Below are 20471 nucleotides of genomic sequence, written 5' to 3'. Positions count from 1 at the left end.
CTGCTGCAGACGCTGGATTTTTGCTCTATATATATATATATATATATATATATATATATATATATATATATATATATATATATATATATATATATATATATATATATCACAGCGACACTCATAACAGTGACAAAACAATTACATTGACAATCATGTTACGTTATTTTCAAAATGTTTCCTTTTCTTTCTCTTTCCTTCTTTAACACACTACTTCTCCGTTGTAGCGTGGTATATATATATATATATATATATATATATATATATATATATATATATATATATATATATATATATATATATATATATAGATAGATAGATAGATATGAAAACAAATATATATATATATATATATAGATAGATATGAGAACAACACTCATATCAATGACAAAACAATTACATTAACAATCAAGTTACGTTGTTTTCAAATATTTCCTTTTCGTACCTTCTTTAACACACTACTTCTCACTCTGGCTTGGTATTCTGCTAGTATATATATATAGATATAGATATATATACATATAGATATATAGATAGATATATAGATATATATATATATATATATAGATATAGATAGATATATAGATATATATATAGATATATATATAGATATATATAGATATATATAGATATATATAGATATATATAGATATATATATATATATATATATATATATATATATATATATATACACACACACACAGGATTCCAAAAAAGTTGGGACACTAAACAAATTGTGAATAAAAACTGCATGCAATGATGTGGAGATGGCAAATGTCAATATTTTATTTGTAATAGAACGTAGATGACAGATCAAACGCTTAATCCGAGTAAATGTATCATTTTAAAAAAAATATGTTGATTCAAAATTTCACGGTGTCAACAAATCCCAAAAAGTTGGGACAAGTAGCAATAAGAGGCTGGAAAAAGTAAATTTGAGCATAACGAAGAGCTGGAAGACCAATAAACACTAATTAGGTCAATTGGCAACATGATTGGGTATAAAAGAGCTTCTCAGAGTGGCAGTGTCTCTCAGAAGCCAAGATGGGTAGAGGATCACCAATTCCCACAATGTTGCACAGAAAGATAGTGGAGCAATATCAGAAAGGTGTTACCCAGCGAAAAATTGATCATCATCAACTGTGCATAACATCATCCGAAGATTCAGAGAATCTGGAACAATCTCTGTCGCGTAAGGGTCAAGGCCGTAAAACCATACTGGATGCCCGTGATCTCCGGCCCTTAAACGACACTGCACCACAAACAGGAATGCTACTGTAAAGGAAATCACAGAATGGGCTCAGGAATACTTCCAGAAACCATTGTCAGTGAACACAATCCACCGTGCCATCCGCGTTGCCAGCTGAAACTCTACAGTGCAAAGAAGAAGCCATTTCTAAGCAAGATCCACAAGCTCAGGCGTTGTCACTGGGCCAGGGATCATTTAAAATGGAGTGTGGCAAAATGGAAGACTGTTCTGTGGTCAGGCGAGTCACGATTCAAAGTTCTTTTGGAAATCTGGGGCGCCATGTCATCCGGACCAAAGAGGACAAGGACAACCCAAGTTGTTATCAGCGCAGTTCAGAAGCCTGCATCTCTGATGGTATGGGGTTGCATGAGTGCGTGTGGCATGGGCAGCTTGCATGTCTGGAAAGGCACCATCAATGCAGAAAAATATATTCAGGTTCTAGAACAACATATGCTCCCATCCAGACGTCATCTCTTTCAGGGAAGACCCTGCATTTTCAACAAGATAATGCCAGACCACATTCTGCATCAATCACAACATCATGGCTGCGTAGGAGAAGGATCCGGGTACTGAAATGGCCAGTCTGCAGTCCAGATCTTTCACCTATAGAGAACATTTGGCGCATCATAAAGAGGAAGGTGCGACAAAGAAGGCCCAAGACGATTGAACAGTTAGAGGCCTGTATTAGACAAGAATGGGAGAGCATTCCTATTTCTAAACTTGAGAAACTGGTCTCCTCGGTCCCCAGACGTCTGTTGAGTGTTGTAAGAAGGGGAGATGCCACACAGTGGTGAAAATGGCCTTGTCCCAACTATTTTGGGATTTGTTGACACCATGAAATTCTGAATCAACATATTTTTCCCTTAAAATGATACATTTTCTCAGTTTAAACTTTTGTTCCGTGATTTATGTTCTATTCTGAATAAAATATTAGAAGTTGGCACCTCCACATCATTGCATTCAGTTTTTATTCACGATTTGTATAGTGTCCCAACTTTTTTGGAATCCGGTTTTTATATTATATTATATTATATGGCCCACCCTGTATATACACTCTTTGGGGTGCGGGCAACTATTGCTGCGGGTGGCAGAATCATCAAGGAAGAAAAATGAAAAACATTATTTGTACAAAATCTTAATTTATCCATTCCTAAATAATTAAATGGGCAGGCTATTTCATATCAGTGCAATATACTGTTTGTTAAAACGGATGATTCCCTCTCTTACGTGCAAGTCTGTGTGGATATTATGAACTATCATATCTGTTCAAGTTCTATTTAAATTTTAAGTAGAAGGAATTTTTATTTAGTCTACAGAAATATCTTTGGTAGGAATGGAAGTTACATGTAGGCATCATTGCATAAATTTTTCTTCACCATACATTCCAACCAAAGATATTTGGGTCGACTAAATCAGGGGTGTCAAACTCAATTGCACAGGGGGCCAAAATCCAAAACACACTTTAGGTTGCGGGCTGAACAGGATAAACATTTATTGAACACACTAAAACTAAACTTTTAAAACTTTAAAACTTTTAAAACAAACTTTTTGAACATAAATATGAATAAAAACAGACAGGAATATTATTCCTGAATAAATCAACTCAAACCTTAAATAACTTATAATATTTTGCTCTCCATAAAAATATATCCTGTCTAAATTATACAAGTTAGAAATAAAGTAAACGTTAAAAGAACAAACATTCAAATTTCTGTACTCTTATGTAATTTTATATAAAAAATAAATTTAAATTTTAAATATCCCAAAAGATTTTGCTCTCCATAAAAATATATCCTGTCAAAATTATACAAATTCAAATATGAACAGCTGCATAACAAAACTTGGAAATATAAATAAAATTTGTTCTTTTCAGCAATAACAAATCAAATCATTCAGTTTTCTTTGTACATGTATCATTTTATCAGAGCTGGACGCCTGGCATCTTTTTTTTGCAACAAGTTTGTTTATGTTTGGTGTGAGGTTCTGTGTTGTGGAGATTCTCAGGATGGACTGCAGGTGCTCATCAGTGAGGCGACTCCTGTGTGCTGTTTTGTTAGTCTTTTTCACTGAGAAGAGCTTCTCACACAGATATGTGCTACCAAACATGCACAAGGTTCGAGCCGCATGTAGACGGAGCTGGAGCATTTCTGCAGTAATGGAGTTAATAAACTGTGTGGGCCCTGCAGTATCGTACTTTGCCTTCAGTGTGCCATTACACTGCAGCTCAATCACCTCCATCTGAATCTGCACAGATGCAGTTTCCACATCGACGGCAAATGGGTTGCGAAACAACTCAAAATTCATTTTTTGTTCTTCAAAGTCACCAAAGCGCCATGCGAACTCAGTGCGCAGTGCGCTCAGTTTATCAGCAAAGTGCATATTTGGGAACACCGTTGTGCCAACTTGGTTCAACATTACTTGGCAACAGGGAAAGTGGGGCAAGTTGCACTGGTGCGTTTGTGTCTCCCATAAAAGCAGCTTCACATGAAATCACTTTGTGATTTTGCACGGGTAAAAACGTCTGCTGAAGTGTCAGATTCTTCTTTAACTCTTTTGCTTTCTGTATCTTCTGCATTGCATTCAGGTCTTTCAGATTATCCTGATGTTTTGTCTCATAGTGCCGTTTTATATTAAATTCTGTAATTACAGCCACATTAGCTCCACAAATGAGACACACGGATTTACCGGCAATGTCAGTAAACATATACTCAGCCTCCCATCGGTTTTTAAAGGCTCTGTTTTCAGAATCAACTTCTCTTTGGCATCGTGTGGGCTAACTTCGCAATAACTTGCAGCATCATAAGCTAGACTTGATTAACGCGGTAAGTGTTCGGCAAGGCAGCTGAAGCGTTGCATTATGGGATTTGTAGTTTATTGTGTTACCAGCGCTTCATATCCCTGGGCCATTAACTTAACGCGCACACGTACCGGTCCCGGGACATAACGGCGTTTTAAAAACGTTACAGTAATGTGTGCATGCCCATCTGCCATGCATCTCGACATACTACCCATCAAATGAAACTTCAAAGTCTCGTCTTACCGATGATATAAACCATTTTGACACACAACAACCACAGCACTGACACTAAAGCCTTTTTTACATAGAAGTACATACTTTTAAGAGTTGACTTTCCCTACCTTTGAAGACCCCCTGCAAGTCAAACATCAATATTTCCGAGCAGTACTGATCCCATTCTGTCCATAAGGCTCCAGCGAATATAATCCAGTAAAACGATTAGGTCCAGAACACACAATATATCCTCAAAGGGGCAAAAACTCCAGAAAACGTTTCATAACTTGAGACTAGCTACATAATTTTTTTTCATTTCTATTGATCATATCAGACGTAATTTGTTTCTGTCGGCGATAACCATACTACTGCATGTAACACGGAAGTGTTAGCTTCTGATCGACACCTAAGTTGGCCAATTACGACGGGTCTGGGGTTGACTGGCACCTCGTATAGCCAACGAGTGTCACAGACAGCTGAACGATGACATACAACTCCAAACCCTGGTAGAATCTACCAGTTTGATTGGACACTGTGAGTGACACTCAAAACTTACAATCAATGAGCAGCTGAGCATTTTGATATGTAACTTGCCATACTAACTTGTAAACAAAACGATCGGAGCTGCGCGAAGGTGGCATTTGTGCCAGTCTGCAGAGTTGGTGCATGGTTGTTTATTGTGATTTCGCCAAGTTTTTCGCATTTTAAATATGAATAAAGTAGAAGTTTAAGCGTAAATACACTCGATTAAATAATAGATGCATGTACGCGGCGTGAAAGTAATCAATCGGCCCAGGAGACCTCTAATGGCAGAGAGCGACATGTGCCACGCCCTTGTGCTTTCTGCTTGCTAGTGATTGCTGCCATCAAGTGGCACATGGAAAACGCTGAGCTGTGTTGTAACAGTTTGTAAAAGAAATGTATATAGTTTGTGTGCATTTTATAAAAAAAAAAGTAAAAATAAAAAATATAAATATATTTTTGGCCCATAAGACTTGTATTGACTATTTTTACATAGAAATGTGTATTTTTAATTGTTTTTATTATTTTTATAACTAATAGAGTGACACTGTGTGTAGATATAGATTCCTTTAGGTGTAAGCTTTCAGTAGAGCCCTCATTGATATATGTGGGTTGAAGCATTCAAAAGTTATTACACTTTTTCCATACGTTCCAAAATGTGGATAATGGTCCCTCTAAAAAGCACCTGGGCATGCCCACAAAAAAACTGGTGTAAAAAATGTCATTTTTACAGGTATTCTTTTCAAATTTGAAATGTGAGTAGTCAACAAGTTATTCTGTTGGTACATAGTGTGTTTCTGTCCCCACCTACCTACTGCAGCTTTATTTTCCTTTATTTTCATAAAACACTTAGGCGAGAACAAAAAAATTCGTTTTTGTGAGTTCTAATGTGCATAACTTTTGATCAGTCACACCTACAGCGATTCTGACTACTAAGGGTGAAACTAGAGAATGTTACCTTTACAAAGAGACCAAACGTGTTTATACTCCAGATAGTACAATAACAGCAATGATTCTAATTTGGAGAGGTCGAATTACAAGTGATTTAGCAAAAATGACCCCGCTTGATTTAATAACAATAATATATAAAATGATCTCGCAGGCCGGATATAATTACACGCCGGGCTGAATGTGGCCCGAGGGCCTTGAGTTTGACACATATGGACTAAATAGAACTTGAAAAGATATATTTTTTCAAATGTGATCAGCTAATTCAGATCGAGTTGATGCGCACTACATCGAGCCCGCGTGCTATTGTGGTTTTGCCTGCGTCCCTCAATAAGTCACCCTCCCCTCGCTCTTACTTTTTTACCGTTCATCTAATGAATACACTGAGTATGGCTTTACCAAAACAGTTATTGATGGCGAATCGATTATTCATAAAGTTTCAATTGGTGATCAGTTTTTCTGTGTTAACCTCATATTTTTTTCATACTTCTTCTCAAACCAAGGGTGTCCATCCATCCATCCATCCTCTTCCACTTATCCGAGGTCGGGTCGCGGGGGTAGCAGCTTAAGCAGAGAGGCCCAGACTTCTCTCTCCCCGGCCACTTCTTCCAGCTCTTCCGGGAGAATCCCAAAGGCGTTCCCAGGCCAGCCGGGAGACATAGTCCCTCCAGCGTGTCCTGGGTCTTCCCCGGGGCCTCCTCCCGGTTGGACATGCCCGGAACACCTCACCAGGGAGGCGTCCAGGAGGCATCCTGATCAGATGCCCGAGCCACCTCATCTGACTCCTCTCGATGCGGAGGAGCAGCGGCTCTACTCTGAGCCCCTCCCAGATGACGGAGCTTCTCACCCTGTCTTAAAGGGAAAGCTCAGACACCCTGCGGAGGAAACTCATTTCAGCCGCTTGTATTCACGATCTCGTTCTTTCGGTCACTACCCATAGCTCATGACCATAGGTGAGGGTAGGAGCGTAGATCAACTGGTAAATTGAGAGCTTTGCATTACGGCTCAGCTCCTTTTTCACCACGACAGAACGATGCAGAGCCCGCATCGATGCGGATGCCGCACCGATCCGCCTGTCGATCTCACGCTCCATTCTTCCCTCACTCGTGAACAAGACCCCGAGATACTTGAACTCCTCCACTTGGGGCAGGATCTCTCCTCCAACCCTGAGAGGGCACTCCACCCTTTTCCGCCTGAGGACCATGCTCTCGGATTTAGAGGTGCTGATTCTCATCCCAGCCGCTTCACACTCAGCTGCGAACCGATCCAGAGAGCTGAAGATCACGGCCTGATGAAGCAAACAGGACAACATCATCTGCAAAAAGCAGTGACCCAATCCTGAGTCCACCAAACCAGACCCCTTCAACACCCTGGCTGCCCCTAGAAATTCTGTCCATAAAAAGACCAAGGGTGTGCAAGGGTAAAATGAATCGGGAAGTGCTGATCAATGTAATCGGTGTACCATGAAATCATGCATTGACAGGTTCTCCTTTGCTTGTATTGCAAAGTGTGATTAAATGCGTGATTTTTTTTAACGCGTTATGGAGCATATGCATCAAAGCTTCTCAGCTGTGCTTGTGCTAAGAAAAGGAAAGATTTTAAAAATAACGTAACACGATTGTCAATGTAACCTTTTGTAAGTAGTGCCGGGAGGATTCAGTGTGGAGAAACTGTAGAGACAGTGTGTGTATTAACTTGTGGATTTTTCTGTGAGTATTTGGTGGCAGCATCACAAAGTCGCTTCAGTAACACTGCGTGCGTTAGCTGTGGAGCTCAGCTCAGAGCGAAATGAGGTGAATGGGAGGGGAGATGATGACGTGACTTCCCCATCCGCCTTAACTGTCAATCCCCCACAAACAAAGTCTCTCGGAATTTGCATAAGCACAGCTCTTCACGTGCAATTTTAATTTAGTTACAAAGTGATCAAAACTCTCGTTGATATCCTGCGTTCTCTCATTAAACTTGTATCCCGCATTACCCTTGGGCATGACAAACGCCAGCGGCAGCCTGTCTATGAACTTAATTTAAACTTTAGGTTTACACCTTGCTTTGTTTCCGAAGTAGCAGCACTCATGAATATGGTTGTATATGTCACTCGCTCGCTTTTTATTGTTTCGCTGCCTTCTCAATTATATAATGCATGTTTTCTTCAGTGCTTTTTGGAGCTCTTCCTGGTTTTCTACGCACTGTGTTGACAGTCAGTTCACGTGATTATGTGGGAGGCTTGATGTTGTCACACAAAACTCCGCCCTCACGGCTTTCGAGCTCAGCTCCATTTCAATAAATGGAGAAAAATAGCGTCCAGTTATGACCATTACGCGTAGAATTTCGAAATGAAACCTGCCCAACTTTTGTAAGGAAGCTGTAAGGAATGAGCCTGCCAAATTTCAGCCTTCTACCTACACGGGAACTTGGAGAATTAGTGCTGATCAGTGAGTGAGTCAGGCAGTCAGTGAGTGAGTCAGGCAGTCAGTGAGTGAGTCAGGCAGTCAGTGAGGGCTTTGCCTTTTATTAGTATAGATTCTAAAATTTGGCATTCTTACTACAATGGGCAGAAGTTATACGGTCATCGGTTAATCAGGTGTATTAGAAGTACTATGTATCTAACAAAGTACTTTTTGTATACAATATTTGCTTTTTTTGTTTTTTAAGAAAAAATTAATATCTTTGACAGGCAGTGTGGTGTAGTAGATAAGGCTCTGGATGCAGAACTTCAGACACTAAGGTTGCAGGTGCAGATTCTGCTTCTGACTCTGTTTGATCATTAACAAGTCAATCCAATTGGAAAAACAAAAGAAATGTAACCAACTGTATCTCAAATGTTGTAAGTCACCTTGGATAAATGTCAAATAATAATATTTGGTCACTAGGGCTGCTTCCTATTGAACATGCTATACACAATAGTTCATGAGTAAAACATTCCTGCTTTAGATCAATTCTGCTTTTTTCTTCCTTTCCTGATGACTTGGCTTTTTTTATAGTTACTGCCAAACAAAATCTTATAGAATTGAAATGGGCAATCTGTAGGAATAAATGTGAAATTTGAGTATACAGTGATCCCTCGCTATATCACGCTTCGACTTTCGCGGCTTCACTCTATCGCGATTTTTCTCATACACGCTTACGTCACTACTCATGCCCTTTCTGAGAACTTTTATCTAAGCCCTACGATGGCTCCTAAACGTGCTGCTTTTTCTAAGCCTTATGACAATACAACTAAGCGCCGGAGGAAGATGCTTACTATCCAGGAGAAGGTGAAACTCTTGGATATGATTAAAGATGGCAATACCCTACAAAAGCCTCCTCACGCATATGAAAAGATAGCGCCAGCAACTGCCTATCAAGATGTTCTTCAGCCGCGCACCCAGACACCCACTGCCTACTCCTAGTACTTCTTCACTGAAGACAACAACGCACCTGCTGAAGATACTGCACCACCTCTGAAGACTCTCCTATTGAGGTCGTGCCTTCATAGGTTAGTGGATGTGTGCAATTAAATGTACAGTACAATAATCTACTATATAAAAGCGTTCGGGATTGTCCTTCCATCCCGTGAGTGCAAAGCGTAGAGGTATTCCACTTATTACAGGCTTACTACTTGCGGCATGAGGTACGAAGCGACGCGATGTGAGCAGAGTTCTGGTGCTCTCATCGCTCCCTTGCTTTTGTGCGCGATGCGCTGGAATAATAGACAAAATTATGTCTCTGGAAATAATTAATGTTGGAGTACAAATGCCTCACCACGTAGTAAATATCAGGGGAGATGGTGCTTGCTTATTCTCATCTATAGCTTATTTAGTGCATGAAACTCCGTCTTTAGCGGTACAGATTCGGGCTGACATTGTACGACTTTGGACAGGCACTTGAGGGGATAAAAAAAACTTAGGTTTTCGGGAGATGTTATGAATGGGCACTTTGATGTTCTCATGCCCTACACTTACATGCCTGATGTACACATGGAGCGCACAAAAATTGAGGATAAAAGTCAGTCTCCTTAAAAGGCGAGTGCGCCTAGTAATATGATACTTGTAACGTCTAATATGTCTTATTTTCTCTTATTTTGTCTAATATATTGGGTAATACGAGTGTAATGGTGACTAAAGGGTGTTATTTCATGTCTAGAGGGCTCTAATAATGTTAAAAAACGTATTTAGAAGATCGTAAACAGGTTTTCTATACTCTAACTGCGAAAATATTCGATTTATAAATAAAGAACCCTACTTCGTGAAAATTCATTTATCACGGTAGAGTCTGGAACAGATTAACCATGATAAACGAGGTTTCACTGTATATCATTTTCAGATGTTTAGGATTTTCATTTGTTTATGCCATTCATTCAAGTAGAGTATTTATGTGTTTTTCATCAGTTGTATGGGACTCCCCTTTTAAAGTCACAGATGTGAATGTATTGTATATGCGAAGCAATGCTTGAAGTGGATATACATAAGTGCCGGTATCCTGTGTGTTATGCTGATGTATTAACATGAAAAGTAAGGTGTGTAGAGCATTTTACAAGTTCAAGTACCATTAACTAAGTCCGATATTTTCAGTACTATATGACCAGGGTTCAGAGCTTGATGGAGCCGAATGGATAACCAAGATGAGAACTGATGCACATCTAAGAGTTGGTGACAATTACCAAAAAAACAAATAAAAAAATAAAATAAAAAAATGCTTTCTAACCATTAAGATCTGCACCTTCCTTGAGCTCTGTCAAATGCTCGGTTTCTAATATTATCTGTGCATTCTGTTGGTTAGTGGTGTTATTTGTATGGCCTATGTATTACTTCAGCTGCGCAGCTCACTTGCATAAAACAGAGCAATCCCATACATAAAGCATAGCATGCAAGTTAGCATAATATTAATATCAAGCAAATAAAGTTGTCTGCCAATTTTTTTTTTTTTTTTTAAATCACCAAATGTCAATGAAATCTGTCATATTTTTGAGATGTTGAGTTATTTAGCTTTTCAATTGTGGTGTGGGGGGTTACCACTACTTTTTCATATATCGAAATGTTCTTTCTTAGTGGATATCTACAGACCTAGACGTACCAGCCTGCATATTTTAGCTTTAAGTAAAAGGGAAAAAAAAAAAAATGTGTATTTGTTCTTGAGTGAGTGTCAGTCAGCTTTTTATTTTATATAAAAAAAATGCACACACACACACTTAAAATTATAAAGTATCAGGGATGGAAATAAAATGTATAAAATTACGGCAAAAGTCTCACTGCAATTAAGCCAAATTGCAGATACAGTCTTCTTTGCCTTGTCAGAACACAATGTGACTCACAATTGTATTTAAAAAAAAAAAAAAAAAGTTGGGATCAATTTTTTTTAGCTCTTTTTCTGATTAATACGGAGAACTCAAAATGTAGAACTTGCCTTGAATATAGACTACTAATTTAGGAGAATACAAGAGTCTGTATTTAAATTTGGCTTTCCATAAGAGCGGTTTAATGCTGTAAAATGTGGCATATTTAGCAGCTGTTGAAGCTGAAAATCAGGGAAAATGCAAATGTGGTTAATTTCAAATATAATCTTTTGTTTCATTCTGAGAAGCAACGCAAGATTCATTTTAGATTGTAATTCATCGAAACATACAGCGACACCTCTAGGTTTTGAAGCGTTCGATCCACATATGCGGTAAGCATTTTCTACTTGTATTTTCCTGTATTTTTTCCTAAATTTTTTCTAGCATACCTTTAAAGGTTGCCTCATAGTAATTACTTAAATCTTTCTCCAAGTCTTTAAATATCCTGAAACGGCTTCATATTTGTCATTTTATGTCCTTTTTATCTTTCCTTATATCATTTGTGATCTCCTTTAAATTACACTTTATCTCATTTATGTCCTCCACGAGTGTGGTAGCTATTGTGGTGATTATTGCAGTGATCATTACCTTCGGCTCGTACTGGTCATTTCGGTCCATAGGTGGAGTACCAAGCCCAGTTGGACAGCACAGAAAGTAAGGCCATTTTCAGTTTCAAGGAACATTCTGGAATCAACAAGGTCTCCTGGCCCAGCTCACTTGCACTTTTGCTCCCACTTTCACTCGATGCTGTGGTGTCAGGTGCTGGGAGATCCATGTTCAGGGCTCGCAAAATCGCTAGCCCGACATCCCCAGGCTATTGTGTTTTCCAGTCGGGCTACCAAAATCTATCTCAGCCCTGCCCGTCAGGCTATCATAGGAAGGAAAAATACATGTCAATGCTTTTGCATTCATTTGCAAACGTAGCTGGGTAATTATGTCATTTTCGGGCATCGATAAGCCACTGTCAATATGTGAAATATTGAAATTATGTTTGAATTTGCGCTTGTTTTTTACTTTCACTTTCATTTTGCGATCACGTGAACTGTATCTAGAGAGCGGCAGTACAGATTGGTCAGTGATCACCGATTGGTCAGTGACGGATTAATTGCGCGCCAATTCCTCTGACATCGTCTTATCACTCATTAGCTTACTATTCAAACGTGACAAGTGAAATCTCCCGCAGCAAGCTTAAACATGTGATAGAGGTTGATTGTGCAGAGAATTAAAAAAAAAAATTGCTAACCGTTATGTGTGATTTACGCAGGTATATTAGTTCTGCTGAGCCAAATAAGACAGGTCAGGGTGAAGAAGGGACAGCCAAAGAAATGCCTACCACAAAGCGGAAAAGTTATGACAAATCAGACTATGAGGCAAAAAGAAAGCGCAGCTTTTTGGTTTCATGGACAAAAGAATTTCTGTGGCTGGAATATGACAAGCTAAATAACAATGTTCTGCCGGGTGTGTCGTGAGTTTCCCTCAATTTCTGACTCGACAAGCGCCTTTGTTACTGGGAACAGTAATTTTATGAAAGACCCAATCAGAACCCATGAGAAATCTCTGCATCACAAGAAATGCATTGGTGCTCAGTCTGCAGCATCTTTCCCAGAACAAACACCAATTGCAAAAAACATACTAAAAATAAACCAAGCACAACAAGTAGTTCTGAAAATGCTGTTTAGAATAGCGTACTATGTTGCAAAGAGTGAACTTCCATTGACATAATTTAGCAGTCTTTGCAAACTTCAAAAAGCAAATGGCCTAGATCTTGGTTCCACTTACCTCAATGACCATGCTTGCAGAGAATTTATAGGCGCAATAGCACAAACTTCAGGAGACCAGATCGAAAATGAAATTCAAGAAAGCAGGTTCTTATCCATTCTTGCAGATGGCAGAACAGACACTGGTATAACAGAACAGGAGTTGGTTCATGTCAGGTACATGACAGATAATGGTAACATATCCACATACATGATCAAATGTCAGCCAGTCAAGAGTGCAAATGCGGCAGGTATTTTAGAGGCTATTGATGAAGCAGTGAACACCATGGGTATCAGAGAAGACACATGGAAAAAGAAAGTAGTGTGTGAAAATTTTGTTGGTGCTGCAGTGATGATGGGTGAGAAAACAGGAGTAGCTGGGAGACTGAAACAGAGGATACCCCACATCATAACAATCCACTGTGTGGCAAATAAATTAGAGCTAGCCGTGCTGGATAGTGTGAAAGGCTGTGAGTACCTGGTGAAATTTGAAGATACACTGAAAACCATCTTTAAAGATGTACTACTATTCCCCAAAGAAGCGAAAAGAACTGACAGAAATAAGTGAACTGCTAAATGAGAAACTGGCACATTTCAGTGGCCTGAAGAGCACACGGTGGCTTCCAAGCCGGCTGAGATGTCTGAAGGCTGTGGAAAAAAATTACACTCCCACTGTTGTTCATATGAAGAACATGGCAGGAGGAAGTGATGTCAAGTCCGAGGATGCAGCCAAGGCTAAGGGGGTGGTGTAGGAGATGAAGACTGAGAAATGTGTTCGCTTCCTGCATTTAATGTTGGACTACAGTACCATCTTATCCAAGTGCTGTACTGATTTTCAGCATGATAACCTAAACATCACATGAACAAAAGTTGAGAGCACCACATCACGCTTACTCAGCCTAAAAACAAAACCAGGAGAATACCAGAAAACCTTGGACACAAAGTTCACAATGAACGAGGATGGTAGCATTTGCTACGGTGGAACTCAGCTCACAAAAAGTCAGCGACCTGCTAGAAGAGGTGAGGGCAGAGACAAAGACATCTTTGGTGCAGAGATTCAGAAGATTATTGACAACACAGTCTGTGAAAAGCCTCTCTCTTGTTTCAAGGTTTTTGACCCTTCCACTCTTCCCTACCCCAGAGAAGAGCTGGCAAATTATGGGGATGAAGAGGTGGAGTGTCTTGTCACACATTTTGCCAGTTTGCTAGATGAGAAAGCGAAAGAGAAAATTCCACAAGAATGGACGGATCTAAAAATGTGGCTTGCAGAACACCGGGGTAGCAAGGTAGATTGCTTGTACAGAGATCTCCTCTCTGAGAATCCAGAACACCTCTCTCATATCTTGTTGCTGGTGAAATTAATGCTGACACTTAGTCCATCAACAGCCATCTGTGAGAGAGGATTTTCTTGCATGAACCGAGTGAAAACAACACATCGTACCTCTCCACACCCTGAAACACTGAATGACTGCATGCAACTCTCCATTAATGGGGAAACTTTTGAATCTTTTTGCCCTGACAAGTCAATTCGTTTCTGGATGTTTTCTGGAAAAGGTTCAAGACACCTGGATCATAAAACCCTGACAAGAACAAAGAGCAGTGAAATGGAGGCCGATGCACAGGAAAAGAAAGCTGATGAAGGAGATGTTATGCCCTCAACGTCGAGTGGCATATTCTCATCCATGACTTCAGTGGAAATTTCAGATTCAGAATCTGACACAGACTGATTCATGTTCTACACAGTTCTTACAAGTTCATAGAAATTTCTGTTCAATTAGAACCGAATATTTGTGTTGATGATTGTAATTTTTATATAGTTGTTGTAATTTGTGTTTTAACAATTTTTTGATTGATGTTTTGTTTCCTTTACAATATCAAACATTAAAAAGAATCTCTTTTTTATTTCGGGCTACTTAAATTTATTTTGGGCTACCAAAAACTGAAGAGTGCCTGCACGAAGGGCTACCAGGGATTTTGCAAGCCCTGAATTTTTTTTTTTTGTATCAGTATACTGCTGCTGGATTATGTGAATTTCCCCTTGGGATTAATAAAGTATCTATCTATCTATTTCCAAATATTTGTTCCAGGTATGTCTCTGCCAGTACAGGTCTTGAACTTGAGGCCTGTTTAGACTTAGACGAAGCTTTAGGTGTCTTATCCATTTCTTTCTCGGCCTTTTTTTCTGCCAGTCATGCTTATACATACTTGCATATGCTGTAATCGAAGTCCCTCAGGTTGAGTAATTACAGGATACCTCAGGAGGATATATAAAAAAAAAAAGGTAGAACAACACAGCTGCTAATGGAGTTTCGTCTCAGACGTTCATCTCCCAAAACGGACAAGACCAAAATGAAATTTTTCAAAGCAAAACAGGCAACACTTTTTACAAGTTTTTTTTTTTTTTTTTTTAAAGAAAAAAATGTAACACTAAGGAATTTAATTAGTATCATTCATTTCCCTAATAGTGCAATCAGTCATTCAGCCTATTTAAATGGTGAAACGTAGTCACTGTGCTGCTTGGTATCATTCTGTGTCTCTCACTGAACATGGACTAAAGAAAGAAAGAAAAAGAGCTGTTTTAGGAGATTACAAAGAAAATTAGAGACAAGCATGTTAAAATCCATGGCCATATGACCATCTCCAAGCAGCTTGATGTTCCTGTGAAAACAGTTATATATATTAGCAACTTTAAGGTCCATGAGAAAGTAGCCAACCTCCCTGGATGTGGCTACAAAAAGAAAAAGAAAAAAAAAAAAAAAATCAACCCCAGTATTGGCAGAAGGATGGTGAGAATTGTAGACAAAAACCCAAGAACTACTTCCAAAGATTTACAAGCTGAATGAACTCCAAGGTCATGGTCCATCAGTGTTAGTTCATACCATTTGTTGCTTTTTGAATCATAGCGTGCTGAAAAAAAAGCCACACCACAATTTGCCAAAAATTCAGATTGACAAGCTATAATGCTTCAGGAAGAATGTCTTTTGGACAGATGTGACAAAACTCTAACTTTTTGGCAAATCACATCAACAATGTGCCCACAGTTAAAAAAAATTAATTTTCAAAGAAAAGAACACCACACCTAATGTGGGGGAGGCGTGGTCACACTTTGTTGCTGCTTTGCTGTGTCTGGCACGGCATGCCTGGAGTCTATGCAGCCAACACTGAAATTTCAAAACTATCCAGATATTCTGGAGGGAAAAATACTGCCCATTGTTAAAATGTTCTGTCTCAGTTGCAGGTCATGGATCCTCCAACAGGATAATGACCCAAAACACACAGTTAAAAGCATCCAAGATTGGCTAAGAACAAAACACTGGACTATTCTAAAATGACCTTCTGTGAGCCCCGATTTATCCAATCTAACACCTATGGAAGGAACTGAATCATGCAGTATAGAGAAGGCACCCTTCAAACCTTACTCAGCTGGAGCAGTTTGTTCAGGAGGAGTGGGCCAAACTATCTGCGGACAGGTAAAGAATTCTCATTGAGAGCTACGGGAATGGCTTGTTTGCAGTGATTGCCTCTGAAGGGTGTGCAACAAAATACCAGGCTTAAGATTCATTTTTGTCCATGCCATTGTTATCTGTGTTATTATTTCAAATATTCTGTTGAATCAAAACAAGTCTGTTTTTGGTTACACAGAGAATCAAAATGATGGGTGGCGATTATTTTGTCCATTTCAAGTTATTTCAGAGACCAACTGATGTTCATCAATGGTGTTTACCCAATATGACGGAGTTTGAGAAGAAATGCGGAAAAGACAAAGCATATAATCTCCAAACCCACTGTACAATGCTTGGCACATCATATACACTGTAGTCTTCTTGCATATTTGACATTAAAGGAGCTTTAAACTAAGTACTGAGTAAAGGTCTGAAGGTAATATTTCAGTTTTGTTTTTAATCAATTTGCAAAAAAGTTTCTAAAATCATGTTCTCACTTTGTCATTCTGGAGTTTTGACTGTTAATCGAAGTAGGGAAAAAATTTTAAAATGATTTTGGCATAAGGCTGCAACATAACAAAACGTGAAAAAGTGAAGGTGTGAATACTTTCTGAATCCCCTTACCCCCAAATTGCTATTCCCACTGAATAGGTTGACCGACAATCCTTTACGTACAGCTGTTAATTGTTCTCTCTCTTTCTGACAAACTTTAGCAAATAACACTACACAAATCCCTTACTGGTTTTGTTTATGAAATATTAGTTGGCCCAAAGTGACTAAGTGGGAATTTGTGCATCACTTTGCTCTGTAATAGAATGGAAAACTGTCCAGATATGTTTCAGACTTTGTACTAAATGCTATCGTTGTAGAAAAAAATACAGACTCTCATAAAATCAGAGTCATTATGAACGGTGCAAACATCAAGGGACATCTATTTAGATTCTTGTCTTTGAATAAGACAAAATTGGTAGCAACTGTAAATTTGGGGGATTCTCTGCATGAGATAGTGTGGTACATGCTCTGGTTCTGATGCAATTTAGATTTTACCAATGTTTTGCTTCTCAATCATCTTCATCTCACTGTTAAAACATGCTTAAAACAGAGCAAGAATCAAGAGATGTGGCAGTGCATTCCTAGATTTTGGAATACACTTGTGAAATATATTAAGAATTATACAATAAGACAATTAAACAGAGAAAAACATCTAAGTGGTGGGAATAATCTACCATAATATCAAGGAAAAAAAATCAATAGGACAGACAAGACAAGAACCTTCATAATAAGCCCATGTATTTATCAAACTGGGCTTTTACAGGCAACATCTGAAACTTTTCGTTGCAACTGCAAGAGATTTTAAAACACCTAAAAAACTAAGATGCTGTGAGAGAAGGTGAGGAGGGTTTACAATGGGTAAAACTATGAAGGAAGAAATAGTAAGGAGCAATTAAAATGCTGTGCTAAATAATGACAAAACTCAGATTAGTAAACCGTAAATCTATATAAGGTGCAGCTTGCTGGCTAATATAAAAAAAAAAAAAAAAAAAAGAGTAGGTAAGTGCATACCTTTAGGCAGTAAGCAGTCCAACGGTGTAAATATCTCACTCATGTCAGCTATGAGATTGCTCTTTTCTTTAGTTAAAGAAGTTCAAAGCTATAAATAAATGAAAACAATTTTACTGAAATCAATCTCAATCTATACTCAGTCTATATAAAACACACATTAATTAATACCATAGTCCAATAATATTCCACAAAATCAAAGTCCACGGTGTTTAGTGTTTGTATCAGACTTATTCAAACAGCTTTTTAGTGCCTTCTAGAACTTATCCTATATAATGCAGACTAAAGAGCTAAAACCATTGGGTATCACCATTCCAGTTTTATCAGTTTCCATGTCTATTTAACTAGGCCTGGGAAAGTTAACATGTTATTAATGTGGCTAGTTTAACATGACATAAAATATTGTTGTTTCCAGGCAAGTAATGAGGTAATCGCCTGATACAGGTGCTCATTTTCTTAATTTATACATACAGGAGTCTTAATATTGTTTGGATTTCCTGAGTTGTTATATATTTGCTCTATTTCTAGAGTTGGTTTTGTGTTTGGGACATCTTTGCATCAGACTGCCTTTAAAAATTCTTTATAGTTCTTTAATTTCTATAATAAATACTTTCATGTATAAAGATTCTTCATTCAAATTGCTATCACAAGCTAGTTTTATGATTTCTCTCTCCCTTGTGTGACAAGTTTTTTTTTTTTTTAAAAGCAAGTTCCCTGTTAGGCCTATGTAGGTCACAGTCTGTAGATAGCAATCTGGAGGTTTGGGTCTTCAAGTGAGCCTCTTCTGAGATAGTGAAGGCCCCTGGCTGCTTTATGAAGGCCTCTCACACTGTTGCCATGCTTGACAGTCATTTACTTAAAGGATTTAGGGGGGAAAAAAAAATAAGTGGAAGTATATACCAAGGAAAAAGCACATTTCTGCAGCAAGAATGAATAGTGGGGAAACAAGAAATAGCTGATTCACAACAACAGAAGAAATCTGTGGTTTCATAAAGGGCCTGTTTAGGCACAATGAACCAATGTGAGGGAACGCAGATAAACAGATGGCAACAGAGGAAAAGCGGAGATGCTATATAGGAGTGGCAGAAAACAAAGGCAAATGGTGACAGCATGCTCCAAAAAGGCAGCAAGGTGAAATACTAATAGAGCAGTTGTGTGGGCACAAGAAAATCACAACAGCTTCCAAATTAGCTGCAAAACAAGAAAGACATCAGAAAATGTGTTCAAGTTTGTAAAGCAGATGGCAAAATAAAACACAGGAACATCATGATTGGTACTAATGGGATTAAGGATACATGGAAGAAGAGCATATATAAAAGTTACTTAATAACCAATTATAATTTGAAATTTTCCTTGTTTCTTTTTCTTTGTAAATTTTTATTTTAAAGCACTGAAGCTCAAAATATTCTTTAACGTGTTATTGTCATGTTAGGAAAAAAAAATATCAAGAAAAAAAAAAAAAAAGACAGTAATGCTTGCATAAGTATTTAACCTCAGTATTGCAGAAACTCTAAATAGGTGAAAAGCATCTGCCAAAGAGGGCACAATTACTTTACAATTGACATCCTGTAGGCTACTGAAAATGGTTTACTTGTCCTTGTACCGTTTGATCTCCGTAATACTTTGACTCATGATTTCAATGTTTTTGTGTTATTTCACTTCAGTTTTTAACAACACGTTTTTCTTAACTGTTGTTTCCATTAATCTCACTAGTAAACTACAATTCATATCCAATTTTCAAGACCAGGCTATATCAATAAAACTGTTAGAAACACGCCTTTAAAGAATGCACAATATCGTCTAATTATCTTTATCATCAAAGTCACAGAAAATATTGGATATAAAACGTTTGCCAATATCACACACTCCTAGTTTGGAGCAGCAGGACAGAAGAAAAAATGTTGTGTTTTGTTAATTTCAACTGCCTCCCATCGAAGATGTTGCCGTTTCCAAGTCCAAAGATACGGTATTATTACTACTGTGTTATTACAACATACCTCTTAATTCATTAAAAAAGCTAAAATATTGAACACAAATTCAGCAATATAATCAAGTGTTCTAAATGGAGATGAGTGTCCAGGAATGAGTCTGCTGCAGTGTGTAAGGAATACAGTGGTATAGTGCCTGACCTGGCAAAAAAAAAATTCCTCTGCGTGAATTTTGGCACAGGTCAAATCTATTTGATGACCCTAGTCTATGCTTCTTTCTGGTTTTGTAACAAAAAAACTTTATTTTGAATTATTGTTTTTATTACTACCATGCAAGTTATGGCTAAATTAGCCGTGCAAAAATTTTTGAATGGAATTTGGTCTTATAAAAGCAATAAATATATCAAAATAAAAAATGACATATATACAAAAGAAAAAGCAGTAAAATAATAACTAGCAATGCATAAAAAGATAAATAGATTCAGTCTTTGGGGGCTGATTTGTATGCATGTACAATAATCATCCAAGGTGGCGAATTAATTCAGTTCTCAGAAGTAGGAAACAGGGGTGATGTAGGCCTCAGTTCTGTGAGAAAAACTTTTCAATCTGTTTGTGTGAGATAGGATCACTATCTGATAGCAGCAAATAATACGGGTAATGTTCAGAATGCGGTCTGTCTCTGCTTATATTTTTAGCCTCTTTCTTTAGTCGGCTAACAGACACACTGTCCAGATGCGTAAGGCCT

At 38.2% G+C, this 20471-nt stretch overlaps 1 protein-coding gene across 3 annotated transcripts in view; it reads right to left on the bottom strand.

Moving 5' to 3' along the window:
• tpk1 (thiamin pyrophosphokinase 1) overlaps positions 1 to 20471 on the bottom strand; it is a 592809-nt gene that overhangs the window by 533769 nt on the left and 38569 nt on the right. For all 3 annotated transcript variants that reach the window (XM_039753315.1, XM_039753317.1, XM_039753316.1), the window contains exon 2: positions 17802 to 17889. In XM_039753315.1, the coding sequence (XP_039609249.1) occupies positions 17802 to 17844 (43 nt within the window). In that variant the 5' untranslated portion in view covers positions 17845 to 17889. The remainder of the gene's footprint in view (positions 1 to 17801; positions 17890 to 20471) is intronic.

This window comes from Polypterus senegalus, chromosome 5, assembly GCF_016835505.1.
Source record: "Polypterus senegalus isolate Bchr_013 chromosome 5, ASM1683550v1, whole genome shotgun sequence".
Lineage (NCBI taxonomy): Eukaryota > Metazoa > Chordata > Cladistia > Polypteriformes > Polypteridae > Polypterus > Polypterus senegalus.
This window is presented reverse-complemented; position numbering and strand designations above follow the sequence as displayed.